General features: G+C 42.5%; 1 protein-coding gene across 2 annotated transcripts in view; it reads right to left on the bottom strand.

Annotated features, from left to right (window-relative positions):
* The window catches only part of veph1 (ventricular zone expressed PH domain-containing 1), a 108,051-nt gene that overhangs the window by 35,029 nt on the left and 46,466 nt on the right, over positions 1–26,556 (bottom strand). The window contains exons 6-10 of one of the 2 annotated variants that reach the window (XM_033631871.2): positions 18,295–18,515; positions 15,113–15,328; positions 11,353–11,729; positions 4,638–4,777; positions 4,198–4,332 (exon numbers count right to left, since the gene is read on the bottom strand). In XM_033631871.2, the coding sequence (XP_033487762.2) occupies positions 4,198–4,332; positions 4,638–4,777; positions 11,353–11,729; positions 15,113–15,328; positions 18,295–18,515 (1,089 nt within the window). The remainder of the gene's footprint in view (positions 1–4,197; positions 4,333–4,637; positions 4,778–11,352; positions 11,730–15,112; positions 15,329–18,294; positions 18,516–26,556) is intronic. The other variant, XM_033631872.2, reaches the window with a different exon arrangement.

Here is a 26,556-nt window from a genome sequence, read left to right as displayed (position 1 = left end):
CTAAAAAAAAATTATGTTTAAATAAAGACTACAAATCTCTCACTCTTCAACCCATTCCTACATGTGTGTTTTTGATGTTTTCAGGAGCTTAGAGGGTACTAAAATAAAACACACAAGATTTCTGAGCATTTATACCTCTGACTGTCGCCACTGTCACTGCAGTTCCCAAACTATACTTCTGTTAACATTTGTGTTCAATTTTTTGCACTTTCCTTTTTGACCAACACATTCTCACTCCGACCTCATCATGTATCAACATTTGGTCATGGACCTTACACGTCCAGATATGATATGAAAGGTACCCTGGGTGTGTTGGTTGCTGACGCTCTGGGACGCCGTGTCAAGTTCTGCCTGATACATGCATTGTCTTCTTTCAAAATACACTTCCATTTTCACAATTCAAATTTAACGTTTGCATTCAGTCTCCTTCAAAATAAACGCACTATATCGGTACAACAATGCAAACTGACGCTTTGTTTTCCTCCAACAGCACACACAGTTGGGTTTAGGCAACAAAAACATGTGGTTGGGTTTAGGAAAAAGAACAGGGTTTGGCTTTATAATCTTACAGCATCCTAACACTGCTCTCCTGGCTGAAAAGCAGTGATTGTTGGATCCATCTCACAACCCCTCCCATCCACCCTACTTAGACTTTCGCCGCCTTAACTTTCATTCTTGTCCCGCCGTGTTTCCCCCTGATGCCACTGGCCACCATTAAACTATAACAGCGACCAGCCACGTATCATGCCGACGTTCAAGGACGGCTATTTTCAGTGTCTGACACTGTCATAGTCACTGCCCAAGTGCCTGATTTTGACGACTTCGGAGTGAGACCGCGTTGTTTTGGTTGACAACTTTGGTTGGAACACAGCCTCTGATTGGATGACAGAAACTGCTAGTGGACATCAACACGAAAAAAATGGATAAATAATTACAGAGGACATTCAGAGTCAGGCCTATAATTATCAATATATTTTTTTCAAAGTTTCCAAAACGACACAACAGTTCAAGGGTGGTTTACGAAGCTTCTGAAAAGGATGTGACTGCACCTGAACCTTCGTTGTAACAGCACAACAATTAGCTTCTGAGAGTGCAATGCTCAAGCATTCCATGGGTGCGCCCTGAGATAAACAGAGATCAACTATGGGAACACAGCAGCTGGCAGATATCGTTCCTTTCTCCCATAAATATCAGAATCAGAAGTATCAGAAGTTGATCATTTTAGTGCAGGGAGAGCTTAATATCTATCCTGTGGACAATATTTAATACACACGTAAAAAACAACGCCAGGAAGACGATCAGCTCTGCACTCGTGATTTCTGGTAAGAAGGCTATGATATACAGTGCTGGTTGCTTGCTTAGCAACCTAGACACAATCTGCCTCTGCACCCATGGAAGTTGGAACAGAGTAGGTACAAGAGCAGCACCAAGCACCCTTACCCATGTTTTCCAGGGGATTTAAAAACAACTTGTGTCCTGGCTCTAGCAGAGATATTTAGTATGTTGTACACAACATCGTTAGTCGAAGCCTACAACATAACATGCTACAAGTTCTGTATTAATGTTGTTGTATTTGAGCATTGTAAAACAATGACCAGGAGACGTGCAGCAGTAAATGAATCAATGTGCATTATAAAAAATGTAAATATTGTAAATTGGCACGGGACATTGAAAATATTGTCTACCCTGCTCTGTGACAGTTTGTTTATCTCCCATAATTTCCAGTACTCTCATCAAACAAATGCATTATTGATTCGCTTGTGAACACGAACAATAAAATTACATAAGACGGTCTGGCAGACTGTTGCAGTGCCCGTGGGGGGTCCCAGAGTACTGGCTGTCCTAGTGTTAAAGCAAAAAGAGATGTCAGAAGTCTGTCAGTCTGTTAGTTTACGCTGTGTTTTTAAGGTTGATGCATCACAATGATGCAATTTCATGAACCCTCCAAAAATATAGACAACATTTTCCCAAGAACTGATATGTATTTACAGTCTCATGCTAGCTTCCACATGTCAGTACATCTGTAGTTTTTAAATTTCTGTTTGTGCACAGCTCAAAGAAGCAAGATATAACACACTATCTTTAAGAGTCACCCAGGCTAGCTGTTGTCCCCTGTGACCAGCCTTTGCTGACTGTAGCTTTGTATTTTTCCTACAGACATGAAAGTGGTCCTAATCTTCTCATCTAACTCCTAAGCAACCAAACAAGCAGATTTTAAAACGTCAAAGTATTCCTTTAAGGTTTGAGTGGTCCAGTTGGGGCCAGTTGAGAACACCAGGGAGCATATTTTACTGGTGGCTAAGAAGGTAAATCAGAGGTTTTACTGGAGACTGATACAGTGAAACCAGTAAAGCAGACATTTACGACCATGTTTGAACTGTTGAGCTTCACACAGCGTGAGTCTTCCTGCCCTGCAGTGTGAATATAACTAGGTGCATTTACCTAAGTAGAAATATGAGGTACCTGTCCTTAACTCGACTTAACATATGTTCTTTTCATGCCACTTTATACTTCTATCCTACTGTAGTTCAAAGGGAAATATTGTGCTTTTACTCCCCTACATTTATTTGACATTTATTTAGGTACTTGTTACTTTACAAGTTAAGATTTTTGAGCACAAATCATATGAAGTGCTGATGATATATGATGTTTTGTTATTAATAACTACCCGGCAGTATGTGCAAGCACAGTTGAAAATAAAATGGCAACTATTTTGACATTCTGAGATTCATTCAGTTCTATTAGCACAGGCTGAGTATTACCCAAGTATTATAGAGTCCAGTAGAGGGTGGAGCCTGTGTGAGAGAGAATAATCAGCTGATCCAATCATTAATCATTAAATACAGTCCTTTATACAAAAAAAGAGCTCCACCAGCTTCATCAGTAACATCCTGCCTTTACATTAATGCATGAGTAACAATGATATAATATATAACAGTATAACAATAGCAAGAGCTGTCTGTCTGCACTGAAGCAGTCAGGATAAGAGATAGTACCTGCAGTTTTGAGGCCATTGTTGTCTGCTGGGAAATGGTGGACTGCCCCCTCTGGGTTGGGAGAGTTACTGCCCCAAGCAAAGGAGTTAAAGTATCTAAGGGTCTTGTTCATGAGTGAGGGTAAAATAGAGTGTGAGACGGACAAGGCAGTTTGGCGCAGCATCAGCAGTGATGCAGGCACTTTGCCAGACCGTAGTGGTAGAGAGGAAGCTGAGCTGAAAGGCAAAGCCCTTGATTTACCGATCTAGCCACAGTAGTGATTCTAAGACTGAGATTGCGGATACAAGCGGCTAAATTGATTTTCCACTGCAGGGTGTCTGGGCTCAGCCTGAGAGTTGGGTGAGAAGCTCAGACATCCAGAGGGAGCTCGGAGTAGAGCCGCTGCTCCTTCGTGTCGAAAGGGCAAAAGGGGCCAGGCATTTGATCAGGATGCTGGTTGCCTCTCATCTAACAAAATGGTAGGAGGCCCCAGGGCAGACCCAGAACACGCTGGAGGGATTGAATATCTCATCTAGCCTGGGAACGCCTCAGGATCCCCCAGGAGGAGCTGGAAAGTGTTGCTGGGGAGAGGGACGTCTAGAGTGCTTTGCTCAGCCTGCTGCCCCTGTGACCCGGCCCCGGATAAGGGGATGAAAATGAATGCATATCTGTCTGCACTGAGTACTTTTAATACTCAAAGTAAAGGTTCTGAATACTTCATCCACTACTGCTTCCCTGTGTACAGTTGGTGTGTGTAATTGTGTGTGTTTATGAACAACTGGGTACGCTCATGCTCCATATGGTACCCATAGCTGGTCCATCTGATTGCAGCCACAACACATGTTCAGAGAAAGACAAACGACAGCTGTATTTTCTTTGTGGGTCTAATTATTTCCTCGCGACCACTTAGCTTGTCACAGTATGAAGGGGCTGCACGAGGAACACCACCCACATCCACGCACATACAAAAACAGACATTGAAATGGACACAGGCAGTAACACACACACCCACACACAGACATGATTAAGATGTGGAGTCGGGGTGAGCGGAGGCCTTGTATACACAACTGCCCATTTAGTGCATTCCATATTTAAACAAAGTGGATGCTGAACTTTGACACCTTCCTATGTTGGAGTTTCTTTGTGCTCCACCGCTGATGACTTCATCCCCTCTGCTTGAGACAGATAGACACACACACATGCACATACTGTAGTTAAGTACCTTTCTGTGTGGCGTGGTGTGCTGTGTCATAGCCATGGGGAAGCTGTGAGCTCCTTTTAGCTGAGTCTTCTCCCAGAGGGAGGCGAGCCTCTGGACACACTCATCTCTGGAGCACAGGGCAACACTGGATTTACTCTGGTCAAAGAAAGAGAAAAGAAAACAGCAGGGAGGAAGAAAAAACATTAAACAGAGATATGGCCCAGATAGAGATGGAGGAGAAGTATGGGGGGCAAAGAAGAGGAAAAAGGTTAGGAAAACAAAGGTACTGTTTTTTGCCATTTTACATGAACAGATGCAACCACATTTTGCATTCCTAAATATTTAACTTGACTGTAAAGCTCTTCATATTCCCCTAAATATGACAAGGAGGCTTTCAGAATAAATATTTAACTCAAAGCTTATATTTTTACAACTTCAGTGAGCAACTGTTTTCTGTGCACCTGTAGGTGTAGCAGCATGATGTGTATCCAAAGATGAGGCTGTCGGCTGGTCAGGTTGAAACAGGACTTAGCGTACAGACAGTAGTGGCCCTTAAGAGGACAGGAGAACGACAGCTTGGCCACACATCCTCGATTTGAATCTGTCACGCAGACACACGCAAAGACACATTTAAAAATGGTAAAATTATTCATCTTTCGCAGATGCTCCAATTGAAATTCCTAAGCTAAACCAGAGTCAGTCTGTGGGCTCCTCTCTGTCCCCTTGCACATATGGACCTGTGTAACCTTGGGAACATATTTACAGAGTGATTCATAGCATGCAAGGACACCGAGTCTCGCAATCAGGAAATGTCTTCTTTTCTCAACACCACCTCCCACAAACTCCCACCTATCAGCGAGGGAGAAGAAACTGGTGAAGGGGCAACAGTTTGTGCTTTACATGGAAATCATCAAAATGAAATACTAACTTAGCTACTTAGTTACTCTATGGAGTGCTTCATTTTAATATTTCATTTTTATTTTATGTCAAACAAACAAAGTCAAATATTAAGAACCTTATTTTAGCTGAATAATATGCCTCCTGCATAAAAATGGGTTTCCTGGTAAAAAAAAAAAAAAAGGATTTCTTCTGTCTTTTAAAACAATGACTGCAAATTTTTACCAGCCGTCACGAGTCATCATGTGTGTGTGTGTGTCATCATGGCGAAATGAGGTGCTGGCGACACCAGTTGTAGCGGGAACTAGCACAGAAGCTGTTTTGAGTACTTTGGCAGGTTTTTATATGATTGTCTGTCTGTGGAAAGATTTTGTCAACACAATAACATTGCAACTGTGCAAGACAGAGTCAGAGTCTCTTTTGTGTAGATAAGATCAAAATGACATCAAGTTCAAAGAAAAGTGTGTCTTGAGCAAGGGCCCTGGGAGTGGGGAAGGTGATAGCAGCTGAAGCGATTCAATAGCAAGATGGTCTCTGGCTGGTAATAAATTATTATTATTATTATTAAATCACTTTAAAATAAATCACTTGATGGTGAAAGGATATAGGAGGGAATTGATACCATGCAAAACATGGATAGTGTGCACATCCAGCTGAGTACAGCTGCTGCACAAAAAACAGCTTGCAAAGGAAAAGGGGAAGTTCGCACAATGAAAAACCTCCCAAAGACTAAATAGCTGAACATTTTTTATCGATAAGATCTTTGACAGGTAATATGAACAAAAAGCAGGTTACATATACAGACAAAAATGACAGCTCAACCTACATGGAGTCTCCACTAGTTGCCTGGCAACTGCTTCCAGCTGAGAAATAGTGCAGCACAAAATCCCCAGTAAAACTGCAAATTGTTCGCCTGATATCAGACAGAACTGTCAGCTCATTACAGTCTGAAGCTCTGGTGAAAGTTCAGCCAGGAAGACTTTTCATGCTCAGGCTGTAAGTTTCTTTCTCACCCTGCCATTCACTCCTTGCACGCATGCTCACTCACTACCTCTAGGTGTCATCATCTGGGTCTGTGAATTGAGCCTGTCAGCTGTTTTTCGGCTGATTCACAATCAACCAACAGCACAGCGACACACCTTCTCTGTCAGCCTATCATCTTACTGCTCCTTATTTTGAATATGGTTCTTTCTCTGTCGTAGTTCTTTCTAGCTGCAGTCAAGCGCACCCTCCACCTCCGCATCACCACCCACTCTTTACGGATTCATCATCCTCATCTGCCTCAGCACTCATCAGCCTCAGAGTCATCAGCCACCTCCACCACCAGTGTCTGGACTCCATGGGGGGATTTATCCTGCTGCCAATCAGATGTCCCTCAATCATAAAATATCTCCCTCTGGTGTCCAAGCACAAAAGACTTCTGTTAAATCTTAATTAAGTATTATCTTCATTCTTCTGTCTCTCCTGATTGAACTGTTTCCCTCTTCAGTCTGACATTGCTTGTACTCTGACCCATTTGCGTCGCGGAGGGGGATTTGATTTTCCCTAATCAATCACTGGAGCCCAGCGTATCTGCCTGCATCTTATATATATTAAAGTACACACTGTAGCCATGCCAACATGCTGGTTTTATTGGGGTTTGGAGCGGAGCTAAGTAAAAACAAACTGAAATGTCAGGCGATATTAAGAGGAACCCTTGACAACAGCTTTAGTCCCTTGTGGCACTCATCAGATCGATTGCTTTTCCAAGCAAGAAACCACTGTTTCACATCACGGTGCCTGATGAATCCTTCAACTCGGTGGAGTGCGCAAATTCAAAGGTGTGGACCCATACAAGCACATTTCTGTACAGATTACACACATTAGTTTTGGAGATGCTGGTAGGTTGCCTTTGGACAGAGCCAGGCCAGCTGTTTCCTCCTGCTTACTCTCTTTTTGCTGAGCTGACCTAACAGGCTGCAGGCTGTAGCCTCATATTAGACTGTCAAACACAAGAGAGGTGTCAATTTTCTCATCTAACTGTCAAAGAAAGAGCGCCTCTCCCAAAATGGTTAAAGGAATCAAACATTTTCTAGATCGTCATAAACCTGACGTTCATTTCTCATTCTGGACATGTTATCTTTGGAATAAACTCAAATGCCTTACAAATGTACAAAATCAACTCGTAGGAGACACTGTGAAAAGAAATGGTGGTAACTACACGTGTTGAACTACAGTGTGCGTCTGTTTATCCTCCTTCATTCGTTAACACATGTGTTTCTGAGAAAGTTTGTTTGTATCCAATAGTCGGTGACGCTGTATATTTTTGTGTCAACGTGTGAGAGTGTGTGTGTGGATGTTTGGATTGAGGATACATGTGCATGTGCACTCTTCTGTGTAATCCTCATCCCCTGAGACGGAGGGTCAGCAGCTCAAGTGTAGGTCAGCCAGCAGCATGATGACATCATCCAGCTGAGACCACTTGTGACATCATATCCTAAGTGCTGAGGGGTTGATTCTCATTAAGAGACTAAGAGAGGCTATGTGAAGCACCAATTATGGATGTAGGGATGGATGTGCGTCTATGTGTATGTGTTTAACAACTGTATATTTACATTCATTTTTATATTTAATCAATTAACCAGAGGCCAAAGGAGGAGTTTGTTATTTTTTGTCTTGTTTCCTCTTTTACGTGTGTGCGTACATGTGTGTGTGTGTGTGTGCATGTATGAGCGACTGTGTGTGTGTAAGGTATGACTCCTGGCTGCCTCCTAGTTAAAATGACATTAAGGCCAAAGGCGGAGTAATAACATCCCCTCCTGTCAATCAAAATATCATCACCTCTAGTGCCGCATTTGAGTCTGGTGCTTTGTGTGTGCATGTGTGCGTGTGTGTGTGTGTGTGTGTCCCAATAGGTGGGGCTCTCTGCTGCAGATGGCTCGGACGTTAAAAGGACTGTACTGTCTAATTGCATATCTATTTAAGTATGTGTGTGTTTTAAAGTGTGTTAACTGGTGTGTATTGTTGAATATGTGCATGTGAATGTCTGCACACATGGTGTTAGGTGTGTAAGGTGCCAGGGATCTTTTTACCCAGCTCAATGTATTCTATGTCTTAATGTGTCTTATCTTGTAAAATATGTGCATCTGATATATCACAAGCATATTTCATGTCGGTGTTTGGTTGAATTTAGCTGTGTGAGTCATAATTTCAGGAAGGACTGGATCAAGTTTTCAAAAAAAAATCCCAATCAAAAGGGGAAAGGTGATAACAGGCGCTGCTCCAGCACAAGATGACAATGAAGTCTTAATTCAAACAAAGCACATCGAATTGAAAAACGGAACATAAGCAGGACATGAATGAAAATAAAATATCAAATCCCTGAATATGAGAAGGATGAGAGGGGAATTGTGAAAATGGATTACAAAGTTTTAGAAAGTGGATTAGATTAGTTTGGAGACGTAAGAGGTTTCTCGTTACATTGTTTTTTCACATGAACCGATTGACCCTCGTTTCAAGTCAGCACACTCTGCTTGAACTAAGGTACGAAAGCATGCGTGCACACACACAAAACTGCACCATATATACATGCACTTCATGCATACTAAATATGTATGCATAACATCCATCTGTTTCTACTTAAACATGACTGCGTTGTATAGATGTAGCTGAATTTAATAACCCTTCCCACTTCAAAACAATTCTCTGCCTCTATACCTTGATTAATATTTCCATTAACAAATTAGCTCCGTGACATTAGCCCTATGGAGTTTGGCTCATAGTTTTTATTATAAGACTACATTGTTTCCCTGCAGATTAAGAGCAAGTACAAGTTCACTGGAGTCAGCAGCTGAATAAAAGGATTGGCAGTACTCTATATTTTTCCCATGAAAAGGCCAAAAGTAACAATAAATTGAATCTGAATCAAGGATCAGATATTGACCACAATGTTCTTATGCATTGTTTGCTTTTATGCATGGTGGTTTGCATGTAATGTAAACCTATGGATGAGGTCAATGGGGGACAAAGACAATAAAATGAATGTCATGATTTAATGTCAAATTTAATATTCTAGGGGGAGATAAACAATAAATAAACTAGAAATACCACCTCATGTTTGTGTGCCTCTGCCAGCCAGTCAGGTTACAATTTCCATCCATGTCTGTCTTAAATGAAGCCATGACTGTAGACAATGCCTCAAACATGGAGGTTGCTGCAAAGAAGCTACATGTTCCGAAACACGGATGCTTCACACACATCTTTAACCCGACAGCCCAGAAGATCTATACCTTCAGCACAGTTTCAAGGTGGGCAGCAAAGAGTAGTGTCACCAGTTTAGTATTCGGGCAGATGATACAGGATGCCCAAATTCTAACTGAATCGTAATTTGCGCCAAACTCAATTGAGATTTTAAATAATGTCCCTCGATGCGTTTGGGGTTGTGTTTTGCTTTGCTTATGGTGCTCTGTTATGTGCCAGTGTTATGTGCAATACATGAATGGGTGATGTGCAATACTGTTAAGTCGGTGAGGATTCTCAGTCATCCAGGTCATGGTAATCGTAAGTGCTAGATCGTAGGTAACTGGACTTGCTTGAGTTCTTGAAGACGTTTTGCCTCTCATTTAAAAAGCACCATCAGTTCTACGTAATTGACTGGTGCGGAGCTGCAGGCCTTAAACTCTGTGTGGGTGTGAACCCTTACAGAGTTGTTATGGTCACATGTGAGTCGTTGACCCACCTGGCCATCTTGTGTGTCGTTAGGGTTAGATGGGTCCAGGTGAGAATGGGTGTTGAGTTGTCTCGGGAGGGATCCCAACGAACACAACCGACTACGTTAAACAGAGTAGGTGGCCTACAACACCACCTATCACCAATGCAGTCTTGGGATCCCTCCCTAGACAACTTAACACCCATTCTCACGTGGACCCATCTAACGAAAACAACACACAAGATGGCCGGTGGGTTGACTCACATATTTCCTTAATGACCATGTAACTCAGAGCTCACACATGACTTCAACAACTATGTAAGGGTTCACACCCACACAGCGTTTAAAGTCTGTGACTCCTCACCAGTTCGTAAGAACTAAAGAAACCTCTTGCACGTGAGCCAAAACGTCTTCAAGAACCTCAAGCAAGTCCAGTTGCGTATCGTATTGTAGTGTAAGGTATTTTACCCAACCGCAACGCATCATACGGCATCACATTGTATCACATCGCACCATATCGTATTGTATCGTATCCTATTGCATCATAGCATAGCGTAGGGTACTGTACTGTAATGTACCACATCTTATTGTATAGTATCATATCGCACCAAATGTCGCCTCTACTATTCCTGAGGTATGAAGTGAAGTTTTCCTTTGACATTTTGGATATAAAATGTCATAATTTCATCACTTTACCCTGTTAGACACTTGTGTGAAATTTGGTCTCAATTAGCATATGAGTTCTTGAGTTAAGGCCAAAAACATGTTTTATGAGGTCACAGTGACCTTTGACCACCAAAATCTTGTCAGTTCATTATTAAGTCCAAGTGGGTGGTTGTGCCAAAACTGAGGAAATTCCTTCAAGGTGTTCTTGAGATATTGCGTACACGACAATGATGGACGAACAACCTGAAAACACAATGCCCCTGGGCACAGCTGTCGCCGACGTGAAGGCAAAAAAATGTTTGCTGTGCTTCTTAGTAACTCAACTGCCATTGCCAAATTGTTGGAGCTCATAATAGAGATATTCCCCAGGAAAATAATATGATCCTCTCCACCAGCTGGGCTGACGGTGCTCAATAACTGGAAACAGCTTTTAGCACACAAACAGTCAAAGACGCCATGTATGATATCAGGTGTCTGTCCAGACAGGATATAAATTATAAGAGGATAAAAAAATGTATTCAGGACTGAAACTACCAATGTGGCAGAGGAAGAAAAATCACATTCATATGCCCTCTGGACGGGATTAAAATCACCGATCAGCACATGCAATATTAAAATAAAACTATTCATCCGAGGGACATAAATCCTTGTCCAATTGGGGCCTGATGTGTGTGTATGTGAAAGTGGGAAGGAGAGAGGGGAAGAGGAGGCGTATTCATACCACATCATTAATCAACCCCAGCAACCACGTCTGACTGTAATCTCATTCAGGTTCAGCAGGTTACACAAACCCTCCCTCTGCTTCTCTCCCTGTGCTGCACTTCTCTTCCTACTGCACAAACCAATAACACTGTCATCAAATTATCTCTAGTACTGATCTCAAAGAAAGCATGCTCCGACAGAACGGTTTGTCATGTTCACATTACCGTCTATCACACACTGCTCTGGTATGGGGATCTGCCGCACCATGTCTCTACAGAACTCTCTGATCGTCTCCATGTTGTCTCTTAAATGGATGAAGAGTCTGTCAGCGTCCTCCTGCTCCTCCGTCTCTCCATCCTTCTCTTTGCTTTGACCTTTCTCAGCCTCTTTGACCCCTCTGTCCAGGACAGCAGAGACAGGCATCGAGCCGTCACCTATCAGTTTTCTTTCAGTGGGTGGTGCTTCCTGGTTTTCTGAGTGCAATTTCACCAATGTGTTGGAGATGATGTTGTCCGGGTTTGGCTCCAGGCCCTCACTGTCCTCCCCGGTGTCTGAGTTGATGGAGCGGGAGCGCACAGCGTGGAGGGCCAGGCTCTTTGACCTATGAAGAAGCAGGAAATAAAAACAGTCAAAGTGAATTTTGTTTGCTTCCTGTTTTAGACTCCGTAAAGCAAATGTTCCAATGTTTGTTACAGGGGTCTGTGGGCAAACAACTAAAGGAAAAACTTCAAGGAGACATTGTTGTCAATGATTTTGTAACAACTATGGGAAACAGCAAAATATCTGAACTTCAATGCATGGCAGGACTATTGCGGACAAAAGCCAATCTGGTCTCACTCCGAGGTCCTCAAAATCCAGCGCTTGGGTGGTGACTTCCGGTGTCAGACACCGATGAAAAAAGCCACCGGTAGCCAGCAGTGTTAGGGGGAAACGTGGCCGGAAAAGAAAGAAAGTTAAGACAGCGAAATTCTGAGTAAGGTGGGTTAGGGGTCCAACAAATGTCAACTTTCAACCGGGAGAGCGGTGTTCGCATCCCATTAGATTGGGCTTTTGTTGCCGAAACCCAACCATGTGTGTTAGCTGTTGAAGGTAAAAAAAATGTCCATTTGTGTTGTTGTAACAACGTACTGTGTTTATTTTGAAAGAAACTGTATGTAAACATTAAATTTCCTGTGAAAACGGAAGTGTATTTTGACAAGACAATGCATGTAATGGGCAGAACTTGACACCGCATCAACACAACATCAATAAGCAATGCATCCAGGGTACCTCGCATGTCGTATCTGGACAGAAAATCCATGACCAAACATTGATATGTGAGAAATTCGGAGTGAGAATGTGTTGCAAAAGCATGATTTTACTTTAATTACACTGAAGCGATTCAGCACTCCAGTTCGAGATGCTTCGCTAATGCCCAGTGTACCATGTAACATAGCAACGTCCACAAATCTAACATGCTAACAGACACTTGCCCACACTTTTTTCAGTGGTTTACAGGACTACTCACATTATAACACAGCAGGTACGAACCATCCACCACCAACACTGACAAGGTGAGTCAACATTCTTGTTCTAAGAGGCTCTTTGTTTAATAGACTACTTATTATATGGCTATTTATCAAATATGTCAATAATTTTATACAGTCTTACTATATCTTATCTTACTATATAATGACGAAAACTCTGTTTGTGTGTGTGTCTGTTCCACGTTTTTCTCCTCACTGACTTGGTCAATCCATGTTAAATTTGGCACAGTGGTAGAGGGTCATGGGAGGATGCAAATGAAGCAATATTACGTCAGTTGGCCACAGGGGGCGCTATAGCAACTGACTGAAATTGCAAAATTTGAATGGGCATATCTCATGCCCCGTATGTCGTAGAAACATGAAACTTTGCACAGAGATGCCTCTCCTCATGAGGAACAAATCTGCCTCAAGAACCCATAACTTCCGGTTATATAGATTTTCCGCCATTTAGAATTTTTTGAAAAACACTTAAAATCGATCTCTTCCTAGGAAGTTTGAGCGATCTGCATGAAACTCAGTGAACATAATCTAGGGACCAATATCTAAAGTTCCCTCTTGGCAAAAGTTGGAAAACTTACTAAAACTGAGCTTCTATAAGGCAATGAATATTGCGGAGGGCGTGGCTCATCACATAAAGGTGTATAACATCTCAAGGGTTTCACCCATCACCACGCAACTTTGTAGGCATATGACCACACATAATCTGAGGGGACCCCTCCATTATTGACCCCATCAAACAAAATGGGGGCGCTAGAGAGCTAATTTCTTATCTAGGCCTAACCGCCATATCGATTTTTACCAAACTTGGTAGATATGTAGAACAGGACGCCTCAAGGTGACTGGAGAAATTTAACTCTAATTGGCAACTGGGTGGCGCTATAACAACAGAAAAATGGCTAAAATGGGACAGATCACTGTGGCTGCAATCGTACTATCAAATTAACTCTGTCTGAATACATTGCTCTTCTTAATGGGTTCAGTTGACTATTTAATCTGCAATTTCCGATGACCTGTTTCCCAAACATACACCATGTGAAACTGTACGTGGGCAACTGTGCACTCATACCCATTGAGTGCACAGTTGCCCACTAGTACAGATTTATTTATGCTATTCCTTATCTCTTATCTCACATGTAATGTCACAATGTTGGATGCTCACACGGTAAACATATGTAAAAGTAATCCCTATGGGCAAAAACCTTAGGCTTCAGACTGCTCTGAATACTATTTTTCCAATGTTTTTTTCTACTTTTGGGACCTCAAGTATTGACATTAGTGTATGCAGCTACATGCTGTAATATCAAGGAAACGTGCAATCTTGGTTGCCAATGTTGTAAATTTCTCCCATTTTGGTTGTGCATTTTTTGGTTTAGATGCTTTTCTTAGTGATTTCTTTCACAGTAGAAAGTGCCACTATACTTCGTTATAGTTATTCTCCCGGCTGCAATGACGATGCAGAGAGACGCAGTGAGTGCAGATACAAAAGACACGTAAAAGCTGACCAATCAGAGCAGGCTGGGCTTTTTTGGGAGGGAGGCCCAAAGAGACAGGTACTATGCCAGTGTGTCAACACGGGGTGAACACGTGCTCCAGCAGAGACAGTGTGAGAAAAACACAATTTTTTTAAACATTAAAGCAGGTACACATGTTCTAGCAGAAAGCCAAAATACAAGTATGAACCTGAAAATGAGCATAATATGTCCTCTTTGAGATGCCAAAACATTGTGTACTTTTGCAGCAGAAACACGTGCAACAGGACTCCATGCTCTCCACGGACAGTACAGTCAAAGAAGTATGAGAAAAACCATGTGTTGGTTTTTTGGCTTTGTACACCAGCATTATGGATTTGAAATGAAATTACAGCGATGTTGTTGACGCAAGGACTTTAAGTGACAGGGGTGTTGTGTAGGAGTACTGCAGTGTGGGACTCTCGGACCTTTCACAGTCCCTTAATTTAAGTACGATGTAGCAGGACAAGACAAGCAGTACCTGCGAAGTACACAGGCCCCTTAGGAAGTTGATCCATTTCCTTAAGACCAGACTGATGGCACAAAAAATGCCTACTGATATTTCATTCCAAATCCAATGTATTGATGTAGAAAGCAAAAACTGTTGCATTATCTCACAGCTTTCAATCTTACTAAACAAAATGTAAAGATATCCAACATGATTGAGCTTCTGTGATGTGTGTTCTCAGCATGTGGACATTTTTATTGTATTTCATTTTTTATTTCTGATTTAATAAACAGTATTTCTGTATCTTTGGATGGTCTGTCTTTGGTTAGCCTCAATAAACACATACAGACAAACATCGTCTTGGCTCAAAGGATCTCTTGTTAATTTGACTGGAAATCAATAAATCCATCCACACAGTGACAGAGATAACAGTCTATTCTTCATTAAAATAAATTCTGACAATCCAGCCAGATCTGCGCAGAAACCCGGCATACCAACCGACCTGCTGAATCTCATTTCTCGTCTCTCCTCCCTGACGGCTTGGCTCAGGCTGTAGCGACGCTGGGGGGCAGGAGAGTCCTCCTCCACCTCCTCCTCCACCCCCTCCTCCCCCATTTTCTCCTCAAAGGCCTGAATTTTCACTTGCAGCCGCTGCTCTGATGCCCTCCCTCCCCCTGGAAGAGATGCACAGGGAGACGGCGGGCATGCCTCGTCCACCCTGTGACACACACACACACACACACACACACACACAGGGCAAAGGGGTTGACTTGGTTTGCATGTGGTGGGCACGTGAGATGAAGCTGGACAGACACATTTGGATGGATTTCAGTTGCCTCACTCTCCCCCTCCCTCCCTCCCCCTTCTGGCTAGCCTTTCTGTAATTCTTGCTTTCTCATGATGACTGGCTCTATTTCTGCGTCTCACCCCACGTGTCTCCCTCTCTCCCTCTTTTGCTGGCCACATCTCACCTTCTCCCCTCTCTCTATGGCTTTGTTTTTCTTTGTCCCTCACTATGGTGCCTGTCTCCTCTCTTTTGCTCTCTAACCAAACTAATTATTCCCTCCCTCCCTTCATCTCTCGTCCCCTCTTTCCCTTCCCTGTGTTTTTTCCATGAGCGGCCTTTATAACTTTATTAACCAGTCCACTTGTTTGCTGAAAGAGGACTTACAACTGCCCCATTGTTGTTTCTCTTCTGTCCTCACCCCCTGCTCTTTCGCTAATAAACCATCCTGCCTCTCTCAATCCCTCGTTCCCTCTATCTCTCTTCCAGAAGACCCCAAGCAAAGCCTCTGGAAGCCTCCAATCCTGCACACGATGTTCTTATTTCGGAGAGAGCAGTGCGTGTCATTCCCACACTGCAGCCAGTTGAATCCCAGTCAATTTGTGCACATTAACACGCAAACACACACACACACACACACACACAAGCTGTACTCCCATTTTGTGCATGCATACTGCATTTTAAAGCCCTTCTCATGACTTCCACTTATTGTAAATATAGCTATGGCATGAGAGAAGTCACTGGAGGACAAACTTGGAATGCGACATAAAGAAAAACATTTTAATGGTCTACAAATAAAAGTGTGTCGTTACAAACCCAGATTTTTAAGGGTTTAATGTGTGGGCGCAGAATTCTCTTGGCTTTGTGCAAGTTTCAAATAAGCTGCAAAACTTTTGTCTGCTCTCTGTGACGAGATGATTAAGACACTTTTTGTTAGGCGAATACTTGTGGTTCCAACAGGAATCAGTATTTCAACTATTTCGTCAATACTGATTTCATTATCAATTTTGCTCCTTTATCCAGCTGTTTACAGTTTAAGCACTTTATCAACTGCCAATTATTAATCCTAAAGCCTTTTAAAAAATAAGTAGATAAACAACAACAATTCTCATCCACTTTTCTGGGACTGGGTCATGGGGGCAGCAGACCAAGCAAAGCACCCCAGACATCCCTCTTCCCAGCAACACTTTCCAGCTCCTCCTGGGGGACCCCAACACATTCTCAGGTCAGATGACATATGTAATCCCTCTAGCGTGTTCTGGGTCTGCCCCGGGGCCTCCTACCAGTGGAACATGTCCGGAACACCTCTAACGGGAGGCGCCCAGGAGGCATCCTGATCAGATGCCCGAACCACCTCAACTGACCCCTTTCGACACAAGGAGCAGCAGCTCTACTCCGAGCTCCCTTTGGATGTCCGAGCTTTAAGGCTGAGCCCAGCCACCCCACAGAGGAAACTCATTTCGGCCGCTTGTATCTGCGATCTCACTACCCAGAGCCCATGACCTTAGGTGATGGTTGGGACGTAGATGGACCAGTAAATCTCAGCTCCCTCTTAAATACAACAGTCCGGCACAGCGACCGCATCACTGCAGAAGCCACACCAAACGGCTGATCCATCTCACGGTCCATTCTACCCTCACTCATGAACAAGACCCCGAGATACTTGAACTCCCCCACTTGAGGCAGTAACTCTCCCAACCATGGCCTCAGATTTGGAGGTGCTGACTCTGATCCGGACCACTTTATACTTGGCTGCAAACCACCCCAGTGTATGCTGGTTTAGTTTTCAAAATTTGCTATTTAACTTTCACTTACTATTATTATTATTATTTTGTATATATTGAGGAAAAGCTCAGCTGTATTACTCATAGAAACATCACTGCTTGTACAAGCACCAATAAACATATGAGCTAAAACGTTTGGCAATGTTCACAGTGAATCTCTAGTGGTCTGGAACTACTTGTTACAGTACAGTATTTCTTTATGTATAGTGTAGTACACATTGATCAGCCAAAACATGAAATCACTGTCAGGTGAAATGAATAACATTGATCATCTTGTTACAGCGTAATGTTCTTCTGGGAAAACCTTGGGTCCTGCAGTCAGGCAGATGCCATTTGACATGCATCACCCATCCAAACAATGGCTTGGCGCCCCCAGGCAGGACAATGCACCATGCCACACTGCAACAACTGCTCAGATATGGCCTGAGGAGCGTGACAAAGAGCTCAAGGCAATGACCTGTCAACCAAATTAGCCAGTTTCTAATCAGATCAAGAATCTGTGGGACGTTCTGTTACCCAACCTCACAGCCCACAGGACTCAAAGGATCAGACGCCAATGCCCTGGTGCCAGACACCACAGGACGCTCCCAGAGGTCTTGTGTCTATGCCTCGACAGGTCAGAGCCAAGTCCAATCCACAGTGGTGCTTCTGACCTGTTGAGGCATAGACATAGGACACTCTCAGAGGACCTGTGTCTATACTTCAACAGGTCAGAGCCAAGTCCAATCCACAGTGGGGTGTCTGACCTGTCGAAGCATAGACACAGGACCTCTGGCGTATCGCCATGTCCTGTGGATACTGAATCTGATTGGAATTTGGGAAATTTGGAGGTCAGGTCAATGCCTTGAGCTCCTTGTCACGTTCCTTAGGCCATTCCTGTGCAGTTTTTGCAGTGCGTTGCCCCACTTGGAGGGCAACGTGCCATCCAAGCGGGGCAACGTGCCACGCCGCACTGCACGTTGCCCCGCTTGGAGGGCCACTGCCATCGGGGAGTGCCATCGCCATGAGGGGGTGTACTTAGTCAGCAATGGTGTTCATTGCCTACTAGCAATTTCAGTAGTTAACACATAAGAGGATGAAAACAGCCTCAGACTCTGTAAATGTGTGTCTCCTTACCTGCAGTGCATGGCCGTGCTCTCCTCCAGTCTCCTCCCCAGCAGTCGGGCTATAGCAGTGAACGAGTTGCTCATCCTGTAGATGTCTTTACCGCAGCCTCCCAGTAAAGACGGGTAGCGGTCTGTCAGAGCTCTGATCTCCAGCAGCAGTGTGTGGTGAAAGCTGTGCTCCATGCTGCCTAGACAGGACACCAGGTAGACCAACGAGCTGTGTGCATGAGTCTGGAGAAAGGAGACAACACAGAAATTATAAGAAATGGAGAAAATTAAAACATCTTTTGTTGTGCTACATGCTGGCCTCACCATATAACTAAATGAAGATATAAGAAAGTAAAGAAAGAAAGGATAGGATTGCCAACAAGTTGTTTTACTGTACAAAAATCACCCATTTTAATGGTTCTGTCCAATGGTGTGGGTTGTTTTTGAGTAAACTGAAAACGACTGAAAATGGGACCAGTGTTGTGTTCGAGGACGGCTTGAAAGTATCGTGTCAAAACATGTGTTTCGATGGAAAAAAAAGAGAGCATTTTATCTAATTTGACACACATTCGTTTTACACTTCCAAGGAGTTTGGGGGGCGGGGGGTTTGGTGCAACTTTTGTTTCTAAATCACGACAAACAATAATAAATACAAACACATGCTCTCGACAAACTTGGCACTACTTCCCCAATCGGCCTTTGTAATAACACACACGCACAAACATTTCCTCATTCTCAGCCTGCTTTTTGTGTACAATTTATCCAGAGCGTACACAACCTGATCACCTTGTCGCAGAATAATACTTTAAAAGGTTTAACCCCTTGTTACGCTGTTGTTGTAGGTTCACGTGTGTTTTACATGCACTTTTTTCTGCAGTACTCCAGCTTCCTCCCACAGTCCAAAGACATGCAGGTTAATTGGTGACTGTAAATTGTCCGTAGGTGTGAATGTGAGTGTGAATGGTTGTCTGTCTCTGTAGCCCCTTTTACACTGCCAGATTTTCCGCGAATGTTGGGCCGTTTTGCCAGCAAGCTGCGAGCGTTTAGACACACAATTTTCCGCCTCGTAGGGTAGACATATTGGCGGAACCTTTTTGGTTTAAAAAGAACGAGGCGGCCTTCTGCAACGGGAGGGGTTGTTGATGACTTGTGAGAGGAGCTGTTGATGACGCCACACGTGCCACCCACTGGCGGTGGATAAACAGGAAACAGCTGATAGCAGCTAGTAGCAAGAGGGAAACGCAAACCTGACAGACACTGTAAAGATGAGCAACTGGTGAGACAAGGAATTGCGCGCCCTCCTTGTCCTCACAAATGAAGAGGCCATTAACCGTCAAATGACGGGGACGGTGAAGGACGGGCCGACTTATGAGAGAATCGCCGAAGGGCTGACCAGCCGCGACTTCCCTCGGAGTACGTCACTGTTTACATCACACGCTGAGCTACACATTTTGTTACTTGCTCACACCCCCCATTGCCCTGAAAAAGGCACATTCTGTATAAACAAAAGTAGGTAGGCAGCATTTTGCCGCACTCCCCGATTTTGTTTTTATACTGCCAATGCTGAAAAAGACTGACTGGGCTTTTCTGCAAATTTGCACAATTCCTGTTTAAAAAGGGCTTATGTGTCAGCCCTGTGATAGTTTGGTGACCTGTCCAGGGTGTACCCTGCCTCTCACCCAGTGTCAGCTGGGATGGGCTCCAGCCCCCCCTGCAACCCGAAACAGGATAAGAGGTTATGGGAAATCAATTAATAATGTTGCCTTGAAAATGCAACATTTTTGTTCTCTATTTAAATCCATTTTGGCTCCTAATAAAAAACAGACGTTTTAAAGTGGTGCAAACCAGTCAACACATGAATCATTACGATAACAGATGATCAAAAGTGACATGATTCGGTAACAGCACTCCTGCAGTGTTTTAGGGCCGAACCAGAGCCAACACAACCTCCATCTGAGGACAAAAACAAAAACAGGATTCTTTTCAAAAACTCTCCACACTTGTAAAAACTCACACTGCTCGGACTGGAAAAATAAAGACCTCCCTCTCCTCCTCCGACTGAGAGACAAACTGATTGATTGATGGAGGGACAGAGAGACAGACAGAGCCAACCTGTGCTTACAGAGCTCAAGCACACCTTGTAACGAGGAGACAAAAATGCACTTACTGCACAGTTTGGGCATGTTTCACAAGCACTCTCTGCTGGATGCTATATTTATACATGGATGCTAAAACTACCAGAAAAGGCAGAACTTGACTTTATACTGTAACAACATGCCAAGTAGGTATTTAGGAGTTTGTCGGCCTGGAGTGCAGACTGCAGGTACAAAGACTTTCCTGGGACATGCGCTACTTGTACACACAGTTCAGGCATTTATTGTTGAGATGATTTTACTTTTTAAGGACTCGCTACAAAACTTCCAAACATTACAACATGAGCAGAATTGGATCATTTACAGTTTGCAAGTGAGACATTTTACAGTAATTCTATTAAAAGCCTGCCAGGTCCTGCTTAATCATCAAATGTCACAGATCATGTTTAATTGTCTGGAAAAAAGTACTCGGCTTTGATTTTTGATGTCTTAAACACATCGCTGGTTTCACTCGTGGCCAAATTCTTATGTAAACCTGCAGCAGAGCACAATAACAGGAAGTTTTTTAAAAACTAGGAACTGTTGTATTTAATTATAACGTTTAATGTTCTCCAAAAAAATATGGCAGAGTAACAGATATTCCTCCAAAGTGCCAATCTGACAGGATACAGATCTGGGGAAATAACAGCGTCATACAGACAAGCACATAAACATCCTCTGAGAAATACACAACTTGGCCTATTCATTTCTTTCACTCCATTATCATAATTCCAACAACACTAGGAGCCAACCTCCACTGGCAGTAGCACGTGTTTGTTTGCAGGAGATATCTGTTATAAATTCATTACGAAAATACCAATGATTCAGAATTTACCAAAAAAAAAGGAAGGAAAACAATGCACCGGTGTATCAACAAGCCAAATCCTTCCTCTGCTCACTAACCTCTATTTTTTTCTATCTTTGTTTGCTCGGTCGCTTAGTTTCCCCTGATTGTCCATCAGTGCACTGAGCTCTCTGCTTCCTTCGGAGCTGCAGTCTGGCACACTAACAAGCCCCATGGAGATACTGCTGGGTGCGTGAATGTGCACTTTCCATCTCAGAGCGCATTAATTATTTGCAACAATGAGTATATATTATCAAAGACCGGATGATTTAACAGTTGAAATCTGAAAATTTCTATTTGAAAAAATTTCAGCAAAGCACATCAAAGGTGACACAGTACGAAAACATCACACTTCCCTCATCAAAACCTGAGGTTAAGTATGTTACTATATCTTACTATATAATGACGAAAACTCTGTTCCACGTTTTTCTCCTCACTGACTTGGTCAGTCCATGTGAAATGTGGCACAGTGGTAGAGGGTCATGGGAGGATGCAAATGAAGCAATATTACATCAATTGGCCAAAGGGGGGCGCTATACTAACCGACTGAAATTACAAACTTTGAATGGGCATATCTCATGCCCCGTATGTCGTAGAGACATGAAACTTTGCACAGAGATGCCTCTCCTCATGAGGAACTCATGAGGAGAGGAGGAAAAATTTGCCTCAAGAACCCATAACTTCTGGTTATATAGATTTTCCGCCATTTTGAATTTTTTGAAAAACACTTCAAATCGATCTCTTCCTAGGAAGTTTGACCGATCTGCATGAAACTGGGTGAACATAATCTAGGGACCAATATCTAAAGTTCCCTCTTGGCAGAAGTTGGAAAACTTACTAAAACTGAGCTTCTATAAGGCAATGAATATTGCTGAGGGCGTGGCTCATCACATAAAGGTGTATAACATCTCAAGGGTTTCACCGATCACCACGCAACTTTGTAGGCATATGACCACACATAATCTGAGGGGACCCCTCCATTATTGACCCCATCAAACAAAATGGGGGCGCTAGAAAGCTAATTTCTTATCTAAGCCTAACCGCCATAGCGATTTTTACTAAACTTGGTAGATATGTAGAACAGGACGCCTCAAGGTGACTGGAGAAATTTAACTCTAATTGGCAACTGGGTGGCGCTATAACAACAGAAAAAAAAAAAAAGCTTAAAAATGGCTAAAATGCGACAGATCGCTGTGGCTCCCCCTGTGGCCCAATGTTTTGTTTTTTTCTAATTTTTGGTATGACTAAGTCATGGTATGGTATGCTGTACATAATCACGGAAACTGTCAGTGTGTCATTCTGTCAGTCAGTCATTCTGTCTGTCCCACGTTTTTCAAAAACTCTGTCTGAATACATTGCTCTTCTTGATGGGTTCAGTTGACTATTTAATCTGCAACTTCTTATGACCTGTATCCCAAACACACACCATGTGAAACTGTACGTGGGCAACTGTGCACTCAATGGGTATGGACTAGTGTTGATTATTTCAGTCAATTCAATTTCTTTATAACTAATTGCCAACTGTATGTTTGTACAAACAGTGCCTCCACTGTACTATGACAATTTACAGACAGTTTTGAGTTACATTTATAAGTTATATTTCATTTTTGTGTTGGAAAAATAATGTTTTTCCTGGAGTTATGATCACGCTCAACACCATTGGCTTCACACTTTTTAAATCACCCATAAGGACTGCATGTCATGTTCTCTCTCTTTGCCAGTTGTTCCTAACCTTTTGGCTTCTCACTTGCAATCTGTGTCAATGGTTTTATATTTTTATGTGCAATGAGCAGAGAGTTATTTTTGCCTTCAAAAATTGTTATTTTGAAAAGGTTTTATAGCCCTGAAGAGGTAAAACACCTGGCTCTCAGGTCATATAAAAACTGTGAAAACATCAAAACAATCAATCCACAGTCCACATATATTCAGAAACTGTGCCTTTAAACGATCCGTCAGGACTTATGTGAAGTTGTGATGTCACAAACGTTAACATACTAATGAGCCTCTATTTCCTGTTGAAATGTTTAGCAATGCATGTGAATGACATCAGCTGATAGGAAGTAAACATGGACACAAGCTGTCAAGCTCAGAACAGCCTGGACTTTTTTGGGAGAGGGGCTTAAAGAGACAGGCGCTAAAATGGAGCGTTTCAGACGGAGGGTGAATACGGGTATATTCTAGCCTGGCAAGACCACCCTGATGACGTGAGCTCAACATTTCTGTTTTGCTCTGGCCTCACTGCTGCCAAAAACACTTTCCGTGGGCAGGAGTACTCACCTTGACAGAGAAACTCTTTCGGCCAATCAGTGTAACAAAACACCAGAGAACATTTTCATCACCAAGGGAGCCAGTTGATAAATAAAATGTTGCCAAATCTTTTCCTCTGAGACACTGTGAGTACATACTCTTCTTGTTTAATTGTTGTTACTGACTCTATTTCTGTAATTACTTCACTTCTTGCTGTGTTTACTCTGCTAAGGAGCAGGAGCTGCTTTACTATTCTGCAAGCTGTGGCCTGCATTTTATGTTACAATGCAGTCCCTGATTGGCTGCTTAGGATGTCAGGATCCCTGATTGACCCTGATTGGATTTTAATTTCTGGAAAGTGTGTGGGGCAGCAGTGGGGTCAGACTGGCACAGAGAGCACAAAAGAATGTTAAGCTCATGTCATTAGGAAGGTCTAACAAGGCTAGATATAATCAGGCAGACAATATAAGAAGAAAGAGTGTTTTTTGAGCATTAAAGCATGTAAACACTTTCCAATAGAAGCCCAAAATACAAGTATGGACCTGAAAACAAGCACAGTACGGGACCTTTAACTCACACATATGGACTGCATGTCATGTCCTCTTTCTATGTCCATTGGCTGGTAACTTGCAACCTCTGTCACAGAGTTTTATTTTTATGTGCTATGAGCAAAGAGTTTTTTTACCTTCTCAAATTGTTATCTTGAAAAGATTTTATAGGCCTGAGGAGGTAAAACTGCCCGACTCCCAGGGTCGGGAACCACTGCTCCATTCTTAAAAACAAATTATTTAATAAGTATAAAGTACGTTTCATCTCTTTTCGGCTATAATGCTTATATAAAGATGGTACACAATGTTAACAATTTTTAAACCAGTGCACCTTCTTAATCTTTAATTTGGTTATAGTAAAGTTATTGCTGTATGGAATCTGTGTGTTATATGTGTATCAACATATGTTACACAGTTTCATTTTACTGAGGATAATACTTTGGCTGTATACTTTGTGGTGATGTTGTGTTGGACTGTATGATATTGAAAGCTGTTTCTGATGCTTTGTCCACTTAATGAACACAGGAAAAGAGGCAGTATATCAAGGTCACCACAAACTACAGCCTTAAAAATTACGATAGAATCCAATCAACACGTTTATGATACAGCTTTAACATCAAATAAAAAACATCTTTTTCAAGAGCTGAAACAAAATTATGCATTAACAACCAGGACCACTTTAGATAATTGCAACTATGGGACTTTTATGCCAGGGACATAAAACATACTGTAAATTTGGATGAAATTAGAACCAAATCAAAAGAAATACAAAATAATACCTACACTATATCAATGTCTACTAGAGAAAAGAGGAAATATGACACTAAATGTAAAGCTGAAATGGGAACAAGAAGTAGGTGCTAATATTTCAGAAGATGAATGATTGCATATGTGGAGAACACAACAGTCTATAACACCTTCTCGTACTTGAAGAGAGCACTGCCGGAAGAATAAAATTAGATTCTTTATCACACCGCAGATTAAGAGCAAATACTTGTCTATGGCACAACCATGTTGGAGAAGATAAGGAGCAATAAATGTGGCTCATACTCATGTATTTTGGCTCTGTCTTGAAATTGTACAGTTTTGGGTAAATGATCATACGGTTATTATTAAAAATTTGGGTTATAATATACCCAGATCATGCATGGTATTGTGCTTAGGCAGTATGACAAGAGGAATTGTACTAACAGAAGACAGATACCTATTGAAAATCCTGTTGGCAGCTTGTTAAAAGGCCATCATGACAAGATGGTATAAGGCAGAACCACCAACACAGGATGACTGGCTGAAAATTGTGAATGAAACGCATGATATGGAGCTGTTAACCCACAGGATGAGGACTCAAGAGGAGCGATGTTGAGATTGAGTAACTAACTGGCACAGGGATGAATAGATCTTGAGAGACAGAGCAATCCAGACCTTTTTATTTATTTCGTACACTTATTTTTTGGTATGTATTCTGTTTTTTATTGTTTTTTCTCTACCTTTTTATAGCATTTTGAAAAAAACATACAAATACAATGTTAAAAAAAATCATATTCGTTTTTAAAAAATACACTTTACTACAGGAGTGTTGGGTTGGACAGCGTTACAGTATACAGGGGTTTCTTTTTCTAAACGTACTTTCACGGACATTCTGACAACAAGCCCAAAAACACAATATAGACCAACTCTCTTCAGGAGGTTAAGGAAGCCTGAGTGTGTTGTGCAATCTTGTTACAATCGAGTACAAATGCACCCCAGTGAGTGTGTGTGCGTGCATGTGTGTGGCACAAAGGCGAAACCCACAGGAGGTACTCTCCACTGCCATCACCAGGAGGCCTCTGCAGAGGCATTTCCCAGAAAAACATGGGTTATTTTCCAAATGGTTCCAGTGTGAAGAAAGACAGGACACTGAGGTCTGACCAACTGCGTGTGCGTGCATGTGTGTATGTATTTGTGTCTGCGCTCAGGCTGGGTTGGCAGGTTTTTCGACAAGAAGATTGAGGAGGAAAGGTTGCCTTGGAGTAATAGAAAACTGCATTATGGTTTCCAGCTTCGTGATCTCTGTGCCTGTGTGTGTGTGTGTGTGTGTGTGTGTGTGTGTGTGTGACAGTCATGTGATATTTTCTCCTTTCCTTAATTTCCCCAAATTGTCGTTAAACTGCCTTAAATGGACCCAGAGGAAAAGAGGGAGTGTGAGCCCTCACCCTGTCCTGCTGTCACCTTCTGATGAAGGCACACAAACACTGTAGACCGACTATAGTGTGTGACTTCATCCTAAATATCATTGCATGGTGTTGCGTGGACGGAAATAGTATTAGGTCCATACAGAGTTGATTCGACTATCCCGTGCTCAATATGCCAGGCCTGTCCCATACGTGACCTCGGCACTCTGAACACTCACACAAACCTTATTTACAACCTGTTTTCCAGCAGCAGCATCCTCCAAGTTATTTTTGTGATTGCACAAATGTTTACTGTCCAGAATGAGAACATCTTTGCCGAAAGACCTTCTCTCTGTTGGATAA

This window comes from Epinephelus lanceolatus, chromosome 4, assembly GCF_041903045.1.
Source record: "Epinephelus lanceolatus isolate andai-2023 chromosome 4, ASM4190304v1, whole genome shotgun sequence".
NCBI classification, from domain to species: Eukaryota; Metazoa; Chordata; class Actinopteri; order Perciformes; family Serranidae; genus Epinephelus; species Epinephelus lanceolatus.
Note: the sequence above shows the minus strand (reverse complement) of the source record. Positions and strands in the feature narration are given on the sequence as shown.